The sequence below is a fragment of the Amblyraja radiata genome, chromosome 4, assembly GCF_010909765.2.
Source record: "Amblyraja radiata isolate CabotCenter1 chromosome 4, sAmbRad1.1.pri, whole genome shotgun sequence".
NCBI classification, from domain to species: Eukaryota; Metazoa; Chordata; class Chondrichthyes; order Rajiformes; family Rajidae; genus Amblyraja; species Amblyraja radiata.
In genome coordinates, this window is record NC_045959.1 from 47,956,421 (window position 1) to 47,971,963 (window position 15,543).

Below are 15,543 nucleotides of genomic sequence, written 5' to 3' on the forward strand. Positions count from 1 at the left end.
TAAACTCTAAGATAGCTAATTGCTTGGACACAAACAAAATGTTTTCAGAATTTTATTTTCTTACAACTGGTAACAAACACTAAATCTGCTGGCTTTTAACATATGAAACCAACAACATAAGCCTAGGTCATGTTTAGTGTGTAACATTTAATTGAGTTTAATATTTCATAAAAATTATGTAGAAGGGTTGCATGCAGTTTACATTAGCACTTGAAAACTATGACATTTTAAATGTGGGATTTGGATCAGATTTAAATTAGCCATGTTTTGGAATGAAAGACAGTGAACTGTAATCCTGGAGAATACAACAACCATTCTTTCATTTTTCTTCTGACTCATTTTAATAGACATTGAGTGATTAGTTACAAAGTTTGAAAATCCATAATTATTGCACAATGGTCTATTTAGAAACGTAATTTCTCCATCATATTTGTCGATTCCAGTAGAGACACAGTTTCACAAGAGCTGCCAACTCTCCAGTGCCACACCCAATTAACCATATATTCATGAATGACACAAGGAACAAGTATTTTTGGGTTGTTCTTGCAACTAGGAACATCACAGCCAGGCCATGCCAGGTCCATTTCTATCCCGATTTTCATGAGCTGCTTTTACATCGGCCCATGTTTAGTTCCAATTCCAGTAGACGTGTCTGTAAATCTGTGAGTCGGTTCCTTGCACTTATGCAGTTAAATACAGTCCTTTATTCTGATGTTTTGGCAGAACTGTATGCCTAGTTTAACATGGGATTTTGTGGTGTAAATGTCACGGACAAACCTACAGATGTCATTCTACTGAAATCCAAGACGAACATGGGTGAGCCTAAAAACAGCTACACAGATACGCTTTTCAGCTGGATTAATGGGATATTAATCTGAACTGATTTTACCATCGCCTTCCCCAAGTTGAACTGTGCTTAAGTTCAGCAGAAAACAGGCATAAAATCGGAGAACTTTCAGCTTTAAATAAAAATGTAGCAACATCTAGGCAGTTAATAACCTATTGACGTCAGTGGCCTTGCACATAATAATACAATTCAGTTTTTAAAACGACAGTGCTCCAAAACTGAAATGTTTTCTGAAAGAAATTGATAAAAATGTGGGAGGTTCATCGACTACTCCTAAAATATGCTATGGGTTTTCTAATTTCAACTACCTAAATATAAAATTAATAAATTAATTATTTGAAATAATGATCCAAGTTCTAATGCATTGCTATGTCGAAACATTTGAACTCTGAAACAGCACAATGATTAACATGGTTTTAACAAATAAAGCAAACATGACTTACTGTGCTGAATGGTTGGTGCAGCACAACTGCTGATTAAAAGTTACTGCAGACTGAAAGCCATCACGGTTACAATTTCTCTTTTCAGTGTTTTTTCTGGAATCAATCCACAGCTTATACATGAAGCAGCAGTTAACTGCTGGGAATGGTTCAGCAAATTGTAGGACAGATACATAAAGTAGATATTCAATACAATACTTTCTCTTCAAGCTTCAATAATACGAATACCTCTCATATTCCGCAAACCACAAGTGGCCCACAAGGTCATTAATAATGCTATACGTTACTATCTGGCTGTCATCACAGTGCTCTGTGCTTTCATTTCATCTTCACTGCTATCTCAGAGCAGCAGTTCCTTGCACAGACATAGCTGCCCCTCGAAATGATTTCCAACTGCAGCTGGTTAACATCATGCAAACTGCAGCAATACAGCTACTACGTGGCTTCCTATTACCTGCTCTTTTCAATTGCAATCCTATTCCAGTGTCTGCACCCAATTAAGACAAAGTTTGTGTTTCTGCCATCTGCAAATGCTTCTTGAATTCAGCACGGTTTATCTCAACTGCTACGCTGGCATATTCCTTAAGTATCCATGTCTTTATAGTGAACCAATGACATGGGCTGTGAGATCAACAAATGAGAAAGTGAATCACATTGAACTGGCCTAGGAGTTTAAAATAGATAAACAGTGTTATTTTTAAGAAATAAATTAGACACATGCAGGGATGATTGCTCCATGTAGGCTAAATATCAGTTCTAAAAAGTCAGATTTGCACTAATGATGTATGTATTTCAAGGTTCAAATGTAAGCTATTTCAAGACAAAACATTACCCTGTGTTTTTCCTGGCTTATTTTCCAAGGTGATTTGGAAGGTATCAAGTTTGTTTACCTTTAAGAATTATGTGCAGCATGTGGCATGACTTTTGATACAGTTGTATCAGCTGATGGTGAGTATTCATAAGTGATATGAGCAGAATTAGGCCATTCAGCCCATCAAGTCTACTCCGCCATTCAATCATGGCTGATCTATTTCTTCCTCCTAACCCCATTCTCCTGCTTTCTCCTCACAACCCCCGACACCTGTGCAAATCAACAATCTATCTATTTCTGCCTTAAAAATATCTATTGACATGGCCTCCACAGCCTTCTATGGCAAAGAATTCCACAGATTCACCACCTTCTGATGTCCTTTAATTCTGAGGCTATGACCTCTAGCCCTAGACTCTCCCACCAGAGGAAACATCCTCTCCGCATCCACTCTTTCTAAACCTTTCACTATTCAGTAAGTTTCAATGAGGTCCTCCCTAAACTCCAGCGAGTACAGGCCCAGTGCCATCAAACGCTCATCACATGTTAATCCACTCATTCCTGGGATCATTCTTATAAACCTCCTCTCCAAAGCCAGTATATCCTTCCTCAAATATGGTGCCCAAAATTGTTCACAATATTCCAAATATGGCCTGACCATGTTGACTATCCCTAATCAGTCCTTGCCCTTCCTGTGTGCTTAAAGAAAAATAAATCCAATCCTGCTATTTACTTCCCAATCAATCTTATCTCAATCATCAGCAAAGTGATGGAACCCATCATTCAGAGTGCTTTCAAGTGGCACTTTCTTACCAATAACCTACTCACTTGATGGTCTCTTGGGTTTCACAAGGATCACTCAATTTCAGACCTCACCACAGTCTTAGTCCAAATATGGGCCAAGGAGTTGAATTTCAGAGGTGAAGTGAGTGATTAACCTTGACAATAAAGCAGCATTTGACTGAGCGTGGCATCAAGGTGAAAACATTCCAATGACTAGATCCCTGTCACACAAGGGATGGTTGCAGTTCATATAATAATAGTCAAACAGTACAGAAACAGGTCCTCGGGCCCACCATGTCCATGTAAACTATCAAGTCCCATCTGTAATAATCCCATTTACCAGCAAAATTTAGGCTGTAGCTTCAGTGTCTTAGCCAATCATTTGTTCATCCATATGCTTTTTGTGAGAGCAGGCATGAGAGGAAAAAACTGAAAAAAGAACATGGGGATCCAAGGGACAACGCCCCAGTGGGGATAAAAGGGGGCAGCACCCCCTAAATGAAGACATTTTTTGATAATTGTACCTTGAAATTAGTTTTCTTGTGTTTACCCATAATGTATATTGAGAAATAACACATTTTACTTGCTTGTCACTTAATTTACACAGAATATTTGTGATATACCTTAAAATAACACCAACTCCTTGCTTGTTTACACTGAAGTCACATTGCAAATATTTTATATTACACCTACACCTACGTGTAACATACCTGTTCCTTGCTTGTTTACTCTAATTAGAGAGTATCCTTTACACAGGAAACTTTTGATAATTTTTTGATAATTATACCTTTATATTACACCATTGCCTTGCTTGTTTGTCCTTAATTTATAGTCATTTTTAAAAATTATACCTTACAATAACACATTTTACCTGATTGAATCAGGTAAAAAAAAAGAACATTGTAGTGTCTATGACATGCAGACTCTTGAATGCAGTGTGAGCGTTGTGTACGTAACTCTGTGCTCCTCGCCCCAACCCCGGTACGGTAGGCCTTGGGGACAGAGGAAAACCGCCACTCTACATGTGCGGAGCTGAACGCTAGCCGTAGAAATACGCATGGAAAGATGGTCGGCCGGCAACCACGTACTTTCCACTAAAATCGACTCAGCTAATTTCCACGCACTCAACCATTGGCGCAGCGGCTCACTGTCTCGCGGAAAGTCATTTATAGCGGAGATTTAGACAGATTTTTTTTTAAACTGAGATTCAAAATTCGCAGAGAAATCTCATGCCTGGAGAGTACCTGCCTCCACTACCTTCTCAGCAGTGTGTTCCAGATTGCAACAGGAGAAAATAATTCTTCCTTAGAATTCCTCCATTAGAAAACCCTCTCTAGTGCAATCATATCTTTTCTATCCTGTGGTGATCAGAAGAGCACACAATTTTTCAGTTGTGGCCGAACTAATATTTTATGAAGTTGTACCACGAGCTTCTTGCTCTAATCCCATTATGACCCAGCATGCAGCAACTTGTTGGCCTTCTTCACCAGCCTATCCACCTGTGCTGCAACTTCAGGGATCAGGCATCAATTATCCCAACACCAGGCCATTAATGGAGTCTGAAGAAGGGTTTCGGCCCGAAACGTTGCCTATTTCCTTCGCTCCATAGATGCTGCCGCACCCGCTGAGTTTCTCCAGCACTTTTGTCTACCTTCGATTTTCCAGCATCTGCAGTTCCTTCTTGAGCATTAATGGAGGAGTTACTGAGGGTTAAGTCCTAGCCTATCCATCTTCAGCTGCTTCATCAATGACCGTCCACCTATCATAAGGTCAGATGATCGTGGATGGTTGCACAATGTTCAATTTCATTTACAACTCCTCAGAAAGCACCTGCACATAGCAAAATTGAGATAGCATTCAGGAATGGGCAGACAAGTGATAAGTAAAATTTATGTCACAGAAGTGCCAGCAAATAGCCACTCCAGCAAAAGAAGAGTCTTAACCATCTACATTTCACATTCAATGGAGTTGATATTACTGTCCCCAATCATTAATATTCTGGAGATTTATTGTCAACCATAAATACAAAGTTATTTCTGGGCTGGATATCCTATAGAAAGTACTCATCTCCTGACACCTCAAGGCCTTTCACTGCTCCCAAAGGCACGTCAAAAGCAGGATGAAATACTCACCAAGTTTTAATAAGCACAGCTCCAATTCTTAACAAGCAATTAGAACAAAGTAGCCTGGCCCCTCATCAACCATCCACAATATTCATATGTTTAAGAAATAACTGCAGATGCTAGAAAAATCAAAGGTAGACAAAAAATGCTGGAGAAACGGAACAGGTGAGGCAGCATCTGTAAAGAGAAGGAATTGGCGATGCTTCAGGTCAAGAGCTTCTTCAGACAATATTCATAAGCTCCACAATGAAGAGTCTATTTCCTCAGTTATGGGCAGTAATTTCAGATCATAAACTATACTCAAGGTGCGGCAAGACAGGCTAAGAATCACGAAGACCAAGTTGTGTATACATTAAACCATTCAGAAAAGAGGTTAGAGGCAAACACTGAGTTACAAGGTGGTCAATAGGAAAGAATAAAGGTCCAGTGTTAAGAGTAAACTGTAATGACGATTGCAATGTGGGAAAAAAAGACAAATTATAGGAAACGTTAAGAGTTGATTCCTTTTGTGAATTTGTGATATAGCACTCAGGATTTTTTTTGGAATCAACATATACTTGTAATTCCTAAAGTATGTAATTTGGGGAATGTGGTTAGTGTTTATAAAGCATGTGATGTAATTTATGCATAGGCACAATAGTACTTTGTAAAGAATGAAACAGGTGTAATTTACTGGAGAAATTATTTCTTAGGTTTGATATTGCCAAGTGTGCATGCATCCTCAAAGGTACCAAGATATGAGCTCCTCTAAAGTCCATCATAGCTGGTATATGCACAGAGACCTTATGCTTCTCTACAAAGAACAAAGTAATTTGATGGGAATGATTGAAGATCAAGAAGCTAAATAATTGCGAACACAAGGTATTCCTGTATTCGAACATCCACCATTTCTCAGGGGAAACAGCTCTGCAGACACCGGAAGACAGAGGTGCAGCAGAAAACCTATTATTTCAGTACAGATCTTGGATGGATCAGTAATTAATTGACAGTAATAATAATAATAATAAATTTTATTTATGGGCGCCTTTCAAGAGTCTCAAGGACACCTTACAAAAATTTAGCAGGTAGAGGAAAAACATGTAAGGGGAATTAAATAAATAGTAGAGACATGACTAGTACACAAAGTAAAGACAGAATACAATTCAAAACACAATATGAGGTAATTAATGCACAGATGAAAAGGGAGGGGGACGTGGGGCTAAGGATAGGCAGAGGTGAAGAGATGGGTCTTGAGGCGGGACTGGAAGATGGTGAGGGACACGGAATTGCGGATCAGTTGGGGGAGGGAGTTCCAGAGCCTGGGAGCTGCCCTGGAGAAGGCTCTGTCCCCAAAACTGCGGAGGTTGGACTTGTGGATGGAGAGGAGACCGGCTGATGTGGATCTGAGGGACCGTGAGGGTTGGTAGGGGGAGAGGAGGTCAGTGAGATATGGGGGGGGCAGATGGTGGAGGGCTTTGTAGGTGAGGATCAGGATTTTGTAGGTGATCCGGTGGGAGATGGGAAGCCAGTGAAGTTGTTTGAGGACTGGAGTGATGTGATGCCAGAATTTGGTGTGGGTGATGAGTCGGGCGGCTGCGTTCTGGACCAGTTGGAGTCGGTTGATGTAGGTTGAGCTGATGCCAAGGAGAAGTGAGTTGCAATAGTCCAGTCGGGAGGAGATGAAGGCATGGATGAGTCTTTCAGCAGCGGGAGGTGTGAGAGAGGGTCTGAGTTTGGCGATGTTGCGGAGATGAAAGAAGGAGGTTTTAATGACATGGCGGATGTGAAGCTCAAGGGAGAGGGTGGAATCAAAGATCACGCCAAGGTTGGGGACAGTGATGGCATGCTGAGGTTTCTCAGCGCTGTCAGAGCCCAACCATCCATTATCCCCAATGAACGGATAAACCTCCACCATGAGACTAAACATCTCACACCCCTCTTTCAGCATTCTAGATTTTCCCTTGATAACAACCTGTTTCACTCTTCATCATTGTTAATCATCATCCCCTTCAAACACAACTCGTAATCAAAATCTGGAGTTGCTACACTTCCCCTTTTACCTCCTTTCTGACTACTGCAGAAAATTCCAAATATTCTCTGTAATTTTTTTTAATTTAGTATTATGTTCACTGCTTGAGAGCTTTCTCTAGAACAGGGAGACAAAACAGAAATTGAGTAATTTCCAAGACACCTTCATCTATATTACTAAAAGTCTGATCATGACCACTTCCTGTTGTTCTGTATATTGATTTTAGAAAAAACGCTGCCACTTACGGCTGATTTTTGGCCATCTTACTCAGTCCCCCTCTGCTGGGCAGGACAAGATTTTCCCATCGATGAAAAATAAAAGTTATTAGTGTTTAAAAAATGTTGAGATTCTCTCCCCTGTCAATCACGCCATGAGGGCCACGCCCCTTCTGGTGGGTGGGGGGGGGAAGGACTATATAACCCAGAAGTAGGGGCGTGGCTCAGTCTCTGCCAGATGGAGGAGGGAGAGGTCAAGCCTCGCTGTCTTTAGTGGCCTTGCACCCTGCTTGAAATGGTATGAAACTGCACTTGAATTTGGTGGCCTTGCACCCTGCTTGAAATGGAATTTCAAGGAATAGCCGCAAGTCAACTTCCAGCCCATCAGCCGTGAGTGAGCTGCTAGCACAACAGGCTTGAGTGACTGAACCGCCAGCCCAATAATCCATTCGGCCCACAATCTGCATACTAGCCCTTCAGCCCACAACACATACTAGCACTCCAGAAAGCCCCCCCCCCCCCCTAACAGCCACCAATATTGGAATTGGTGTAGAGGTGGAATATTGCGTTGGGGGAACAGCCCTTACGTGTGATGTTGGGACTCAACGGGTCCCACTTAGTCTAGTTTTATATACAAGAGACAGAGGAAACCTCATAGACATGCACAATGTAGTATTTGGCTTAACATTCTTGGATGAAAATTTCCAAACAGACCAATCTGTTTCACAGCTAGGATTATTCGTAACTATTTCAGGGAATATTTGGGGCATGGATCTGATTATTAAGTTCCATAGGGAAGTGCAGATGTGTTTAAGTCCTTCATCTCGGGACAGTGTAGCTTGAACAAGATGTATCCCCGATGGGATTGGAGGGTGACATACATAATGCTACAAGAACATGAACACCAGCAGAACACTAAATACTAGAAATATTAGGTGAATCAATTACATTTTTACAATGAAGAAACTAAGTTCAATTCTGGTCCTACCAAAACAAATATCAACTTAATTAAAGTTAACTTCATTGAGATCGCTTGAATTTCTGCTTTCACTTTTTTCTTTCTCCCAATTAGTCTGAAAAAGGCACCCGACCTAAAATGTGACCTATCCATTTTCTCCAGAGATGCTGACTGACCCACTGAGTTACACCAGCATTTTGTGTCTATCCCCAATTAGTTTCTCCATTTGCTCTCTTCTTTGACCCCACTGTATCCTTAATTCAATGGTTCATCCTCCACCTGAATTTTCAACTTCTGGTGCTGTCATCAAATAACTGAATCATAAAGTCTCCATTCAGTGGGCCGGGACACCCCCGGCAACCAGACCCAACTCACTTGCCACGAACCGACCTCGGAAGCCGACTCACCTGCCACGGACAGACGACAGAGGACATGCCTGGTAGGCCCGGCTTGCCGGCCGCAGTCTCCGGCGGGACCGTCCAAAGGCTAATTGGAGTCCATCAGAAGGCTTGTGGTTGCAGGACTGGGAACCCGCAGACAGCGTAACCCGGAGGGAGCTGGAGAAGTCAGACGTGGAGAGCTAGGGCCAGTAGGAGGGTAAACCGGGGTAATGCCTCCAGCACTTTCAGGTACGCTGCCCCAGGACACAAAGATGGCCAGGTAAGGAGAGCGCTGTCGGTTCACGGGAACTGCTCCAGTACGAGCACATGGGCCCACCAGACTTTGAACGGTTTCAAAAATGGCCTGCATGTGTAATATATTCAAAATTAATTTCACTGCAGTTGCATATGTGACAAATAAGGCACTATTGACTTTCTCACTAAAGGATTCCTGGTTCCTATTGTCATACAGGTAGATCAGAGAGCCTGATCTAAGAGAATCTCAGACAGTTTATGAGAATTGATATTGGAGACTTTTTAGGCAAATACCATAAAAAGAACCACTCTTCATTTCTGTTTGTATTGTGAAAGTTTTATTAATGACATATAAATCCTCTTGTAATCTAAAAATGTAATAACATTCATAATTTTAAATAAAGAATTTTCTCAAACACTGATTCAAACACCTTGCTCCAGGTTAGAAAAAGGAAAAATATCTGATTTGCATCAAAAATACGCCAAACGTCCAATCCCGAAAGACCTGATAATAACTTAGCACATCACACGTTTATTTACAGTGGAAATAAATGTGGGTGGGATATAATATGGATTACCAATCTGTTGCCTAAGATGCTGTCCTGATCAATAATCACCCCCATTCAACTTAAAAAAAAATTAAACAGGTGAATTAAAAACAACTGCAATACGAATCATTTATTTCCTTTACATACCTTCATTGGTCTATATTCTGTCTCTATAGATTAATTAACAGAATTGAAAATATTGAACTATTCAGGCTCACAAATTTAAATTTTATCAATTTCCATTGAAAATAATCAAGCAAAAATATACAAGCAAAAAACAAAATTCTAGAATCTGGGGTGAAAATAGACCAAGTTGGTATTTCTTATGCTGTCCATTCAAAATGTGATTTCTCGGTTTCAGATTTCCAGCATTTTTCTTTCTACAAATTTGAAAAAATTTCTGCTTGTTCAGCAAATATCAATATGATTTATGTATCTCCCATCATTAGAATTGCATGGTGTGAGTAGACAGTGCAAACCAACCTTCTTCTTTCAGTTTTTCTGGTTTTGTTCCTTGAGTTACAAGTGTCTTATTTCCATCAGTTTTATTCAAATAGAGAGAGGAACTAGTTGTACTAATGTGATCTATGGATCTGTTTCTGTCAATTTTACTGTCTGGGGAAGGTGAGCTACCTGCAGACGAGTCCAAGCAACTGGGGAGTGGGATCAATACTTCCAATGTTTTGCTGCCAGTTCCTATTGCTGTGCTTTCAGGCGGAATAGGAGAAATTGTTGGGGACACCGACTCAGAGGAAATCTGTCTTTGCTGTTCAATCAGGTACAAAAGTTTGCTCCGTGCTTCAGCACTCTGATGGTTGAGCTCAGCTATCCTTTGCTCAAGATTCTCAGAAGTGGCGGGAGTAACCTTTTCAATTTGTGGTGCTGGGTTAGATAATTTACCTATTTTGAACTGACCAAGTTGGGATTTGAGAGCAGAATTCTGCAACTGTAGCTCAGTAATTTGAGTTAGCATTGCTTGATGTTTCAGCCAATTATTCAAAGCATTTTGACTGCCTACAGCTACTACATTGTCTTCCATTTTTCTCAGATTGCATGTTGTTGTATCATCAAACGCTCCCAAATGCATACATGGCAAATTGGAAACAGGTGAATGGATAATCTGCTTATGCTCACTGATTGCATCAGAAATCTTCCATTGCTGGGCAGGACCCTGACAATCTGGCATTTGGTTCAGTACTGCTAAATGCTTTACAAAATCATTTTCTCCATGTGGAACATCTAAAACATTCTTAAGAACCTGTGAGGAACCATTAGATTCTTTATTTTCATTGCTAGACTGATGGCACTCTTGACACAAATTAACTGTGATTTGTGATCCAGTAGCTATTTGGCTATTCCTCTGTCTTGGAGGAGAAAGCAATACGGCAGGGCTAAATGAATGTTCAGGTAAACCCTGACCTCTTCTTTCATTCTCCAACTGATTCTCTTTGTACTGAAAAGCAGATGGCTGCTTTTGGTTCAGGCCTTTTAAAAGTTCATCTTCAACATTTGTCACAACCATTGAAAGAGCATTGCCTTGCTTCTTAGTGTTAGCGCAATGATACAAACTCTCAGATTCTACTGCAATTTCATTTACTTCATGAGCAATGTTTTGTCTTGGTATATCTCTTTCTACTTCAGTAGATCTATGCAACATTTGTTTCAGGGAGTACAACTCTTTGTCTGTTTTGATCATATATTGCTGCAAGTAAGCCTGCAGAGAAACAATTTCATTTTGTACTGTTAGAAATTCTGCTGTCAATGCATCAATCAGTGCTTGGTGATGGTCAGATTTTTCCAGAAGTTGCTGATGGTTTTCCTTCTCCTGCCACTGCCGAATTCCACATTCTTTTAGAGAGAAGGTCAATCTGCTGATCAAGTTGACTAATGAGAAAGTGAAACTAGTTACACCACGATCTTTCTCAGGCAACCAGCTGGGAACCTCGCATCCGGCTTGATGTTCATATTCCAGCAGTTCCTTATCAATTTTCTCAATCATTTCTTGCAGCATCTCTAGGTTCATCTGCCTGTCCTCAGTCCTCCGGGTTTCCATTCTTTTGGTAGGCACATCACAAAAGTTGTCATCTGACATGTCAAAACACCTTTGAGAGTTTCTTGAACCAGGATGGAGTACTTGTCGGATTGCCTGCATGGTTTCAAATGGAGATGTGCCTTCTAGTTCTGCATCATTTCCCGCTCTACTTTCCACTCTGGACTTCACTCTCTGGATAGCCGCTGTTGCATTTAAACTGGCGTGGGCCACTGAGGCACCTCCTGCGGTCCAGCTGGGTGATGTCTGAGGCCGGACTCTTGGGGTTTCGGGAGTTTTTAGCTCCAGTGCCTGACCATCGGCCTGATGCTGCAGTGAACACTCTGCCCCCGACTCTGAACAGTGTGAAGCTTCATTTAGGGCCTGCGGGTCCATCACCGACTCGCTGAGCAGGGACAGCTGTGTGGGCTGCTCGCTGTGTTGCGTTATGAGCTGTGTGGCGGGAGGCTGCCGGCCGCCGGGGGCCACGGTCACGTTGGGGAAGCCGGCCTGGCGCCGCGGGGCGTCGCCGAACGGATCCCGCACCACGGCCAGAGCGCGGTCGGACCGAGCCAACACGTCCCGCAGTTGCCACTGTTCAAGCGGCAGCTCGGCCATGGCCGGCCGCTGCTGCTCCGCTCGCCGCCTCTGCCCGCCGCTCGCCGCCGCTGCCTCCCTCTCCCGCAGCTCCGACTGTGCTGCTGCTTGGTGCTTGGAGACGCGGGTCTGCCGGCGCCACGCCAGCTCCCCCTGGCCGGCCCGGTGGACGCTCAGGTCGCTGATGGTGCTGTCCCACTCCTTCTTGGAGGCCGGTCTCCCCTTCTTGCGGATCTTCCTGATCAACGACATCGCGTCCGCCCGAGGAAGGCCCGATAAAAGCAGGCGGCGCGGACGCGCGCAATCTCCCCCCTCCTCTCCCAGCGAGCGGGCGGTAGCGCCGCGGACACGCGCACTCACCCTCCTCTCCCAGCAGTCGGGCGGTAACACCGTGGACGCGCGCAATCTCCCCCCTCCTCTCCCAGCGGTCGGGCGGTAGCGCCGCGGACACGCGCACTGTCCCCGCTCCGAGCGCGCGGCCTGGGGGGCGCCGCGGACACTGAGCTCGCGGGCCGCTTCCCGCGGGAGACACTCGGACCGTTGAATAAACCGCGCTCAGTTCAAATGCTCGCGCCACTGGAGCGTCACGCCCGCCTCGCGTTGCCTCGCCCGCCGCGTCGCGGCGCATCGACCTCACAAGAGCCGAAGGTCGGCGGTTCAAGTCTAGGCAGGTCTCAAAGATCATGACACAAAATAAATGCCCGCTGGATTAACTCAGCGGGCCAGGTAGCATCTCTGAACATGTTTTTCCGTTTAGTTTATTATCGTGTGTACCTCGGTACAGTGAAAAGCTGGACATAAAATACTGGGATAACTCAGCAAGACAGGCAGCATCTCTGCAGAGAAGTAATGGGTGATGTTTCGTGTCGAGACTTTTGTTCGGTTCTGTGGCTGTATTACTGTATTTTCACTTTTCCAGCTGTCAGTTTCCATACTACAAAGTTATTCCACCAGATATTGGCTCATTGTAATAGGTTGACAAATGTGCATTAATAAAGATATTGAACATGTTCTTATTTGAATAGTGTCATGGGGTATGTTAGATTTTGAAAATGGACCTTGACAATAATAACTAGAATTTACATGGTTAAAATTCTACGTCAATTTACAAGAAGGTTATCAAACCAAATGTAATTTAAGATGACATTGATATTGTGTGCTATAGTTAATTCTTGGATAAACAAAAGTGAAAGCATTTGTCAAGAATGTTTTTGCGATCAGGTTTCCGATTATGTAGTTAAATTCTCTTGAGAGGTTTGAACTGTAACCTTTTGACTAAGGTAAGAGTGCAACTAAGCCAACCACCACCAAAAGGCATATTTGCTGTCAAGTAGGTTTGCTTTTGGAATATACACATTTAGAATATAAAACTACATTATTTTTCTTCGAGACAAAAACATTGAAAGCAGTGATTTTCAATTCATCTCCCTTTTATGAAAATAATTTATCATTTTTGCTGATGTTTGCAATGTTCATGTAACTTTTATTTTCTCCCTACTAATCCCACTTGGTCTGATGCTGCAAAATTGTTAAAGCAATTTGAAACAAAATGCAGCTATTTTCAAGATAGGCACCAATTTTTGTTCCAAGTCAACAAGATGTACATTACCATGTAATTCAGGAAATTAATCAGTTTCCAATATTCTGCATACAAAATACAACATACAAAACATCAAATCCCTCAAATCAACTGAACTATTTAGGTGTGAGCAGGTCAGCCACTGATGAAAGTTTACATTACCAGATTCCTATAACCCTCCTCCCCATGGCTGCCTGAAAGAATTATCTGCAGTGCACTTTTTAAAAAAATGCTGTTTTTCTACTTGTCTCAACTTTGTCTCAAGAATGACACAACTTTGGACAGCCAGATCTGTCTCTATAACCAACACTTGTTGCTTATTTAAACATGTTTTAAATGATGACTATCAAAAAATATTTTAAAGCATTGAAATGCTCTTCCTGCTGTTCAAAGCAACAGCAGAATCTGTTATGAAAAACAACATGCAAATGTCTAATTAATACATTAAGTGTACAAAAATACATAGGTGATTTTTTTCTTCCCCAAAGGGACTAATGATCGCAATCCCTTCAGGGCATTTTGCATCATATGGAAATTTAAATCGAAAACTACTATATTTTTTCTGTCCTTGTGCATCAAAAGATCTCAGCCCCGTACACTTCTGGAATGTTGTAGTTTGGCTTTGGAACTGCCCAGTTTTATTTCCACAATGTAAATCTTGGATGTGTGGCTGAAAGCGTTGAACCTGCATGGACATAACATCCCCACCATCCGATAACATTCCCTCAACACAGTCTCTCATTCCCTCAACAAGCCCAGTGATCACTGAGTGCCAGATCCTCACCACTTGAGCTCAATTATTAATTTTGCTGGCGACTTATTTTTTCTCCTCTCCTACAGATTCCCTGCTTGCTGTCATCCTGTGGTGATTGTGCTTGTTCCCACTTTGACCTCCCCCCACCCTGCAAAACCCCAGAATACAGAATAATGTTTTTGAGCCACGCATCGTTCTTCCAAACTGCAGGGCTCCAATGCCAACCTCACTGTCCCAACTCCACCATCCCCATTCCAAGGCTGGTTACAATGAAGACTTAATTGAGCTAGTAGTCACTGACCTCTTCCCCATCTGCAGTGAAAACTGGCTGCCACAAGGAGTATCGGTGCTAAAATGTACAATACCTGATCAGTTTCGCTTTAGGCTTTGGCAGACTATTATGACCGTTTTATGACCGTTAAGACAGGCAGCTGTTGTAGGCACTATCCATTTGGGCGCAATAGAATTTCTAAACATTATTATTTTTAAGCTGATTGGTAAATCCACAATGTCAGTGGATTTAAATGAAATCCAAACACCGATTTGGTTCATGGCTCATGTTAGCAACATTTAATACTAATGGTCACACTAATTGTAATTTTAGTACAAAATAAACATCTGAAACATAGAAACATAGAAATTAGGTGCAGGAGTAGGCCATTCGGCCCTTCGAGCCTGCACCGCCATTCAATATGATCATGGCTGATCATCCAACTCAGTATCCCGTACCTGCCTTCTCTCCATACCCTCTGATCCCCTTAGTCACAAGGGCCACATCTAACTCCCTCTTAAATATAGCCAATGAACTGGCCTCGACTACCCTCTGTGGCAGAGAGTTCCAGAGATTCACCACTCTCTGTGTGAAAAAAGTTCTTCTCATCTCGGTTTTAAAGGATTTCCCCCTTATCCTTAAGCTGTGACCCCTTGTCCTGGACTTCCCCAACATCGGGAGCAATCTTCCTGCATCTAGCCTGTCCAACCCCTTAAGAATTTTATAAGTTTCTATAAAATCCCCTCTCAATCTCCTAAATTCTAGAGAGTATAAACCAAGTCTATCCAGTCTTTCTTCATAAGACAGTCCTGACATCCCAGGAATCAGTCTGGTGAACCTTCTCTGCACTCCCTCTATGGCAATAATGTCCTTCCTCAGATTTGGAGACCAAAACTGTACGCAATACTCCAGGTGTGGTCTCACCAAGACCCTGTACAACTGCAGTAG

General features: G+C 42.4%; 2 protein-coding genes across 10 annotated transcripts in view; both read right to left on the bottom strand.

Annotated features, from left to right (window-relative positions):
* The window catches only part of sulf1 (sulfatase 1), a 379,294-nt gene that overhangs the window by 160,508 nt on the left and 203,243 nt on the right, over window positions 1–15,543 (bottom strand). The window lies entirely within an intron of this gene.
* Window positions 9,135–12,538, bottom strand: spice1 (spindle and centriole associated protein 1). The gene has a single exon (XM_033019355.1). It carries the CDS (start codon window positions 12,241–12,243, stop codon window positions 9,811–9,813), a length of 2,433 nt encoding a protein of 810 aa, XP_032875246.1. The 5' UTR covers window positions 12,244–12,538; the 3' UTR covers window positions 9,135–9,810.

Excerpts from the sequence above, each read along its gene's own strand:
- spice1 (XM_033019355.1), bottom strand. The coding sequence starts at position 12,243 with ATGTCGTTGATCAGGAAGATCCGCAAGAAGGGGAGACCGGCCTCCAAG.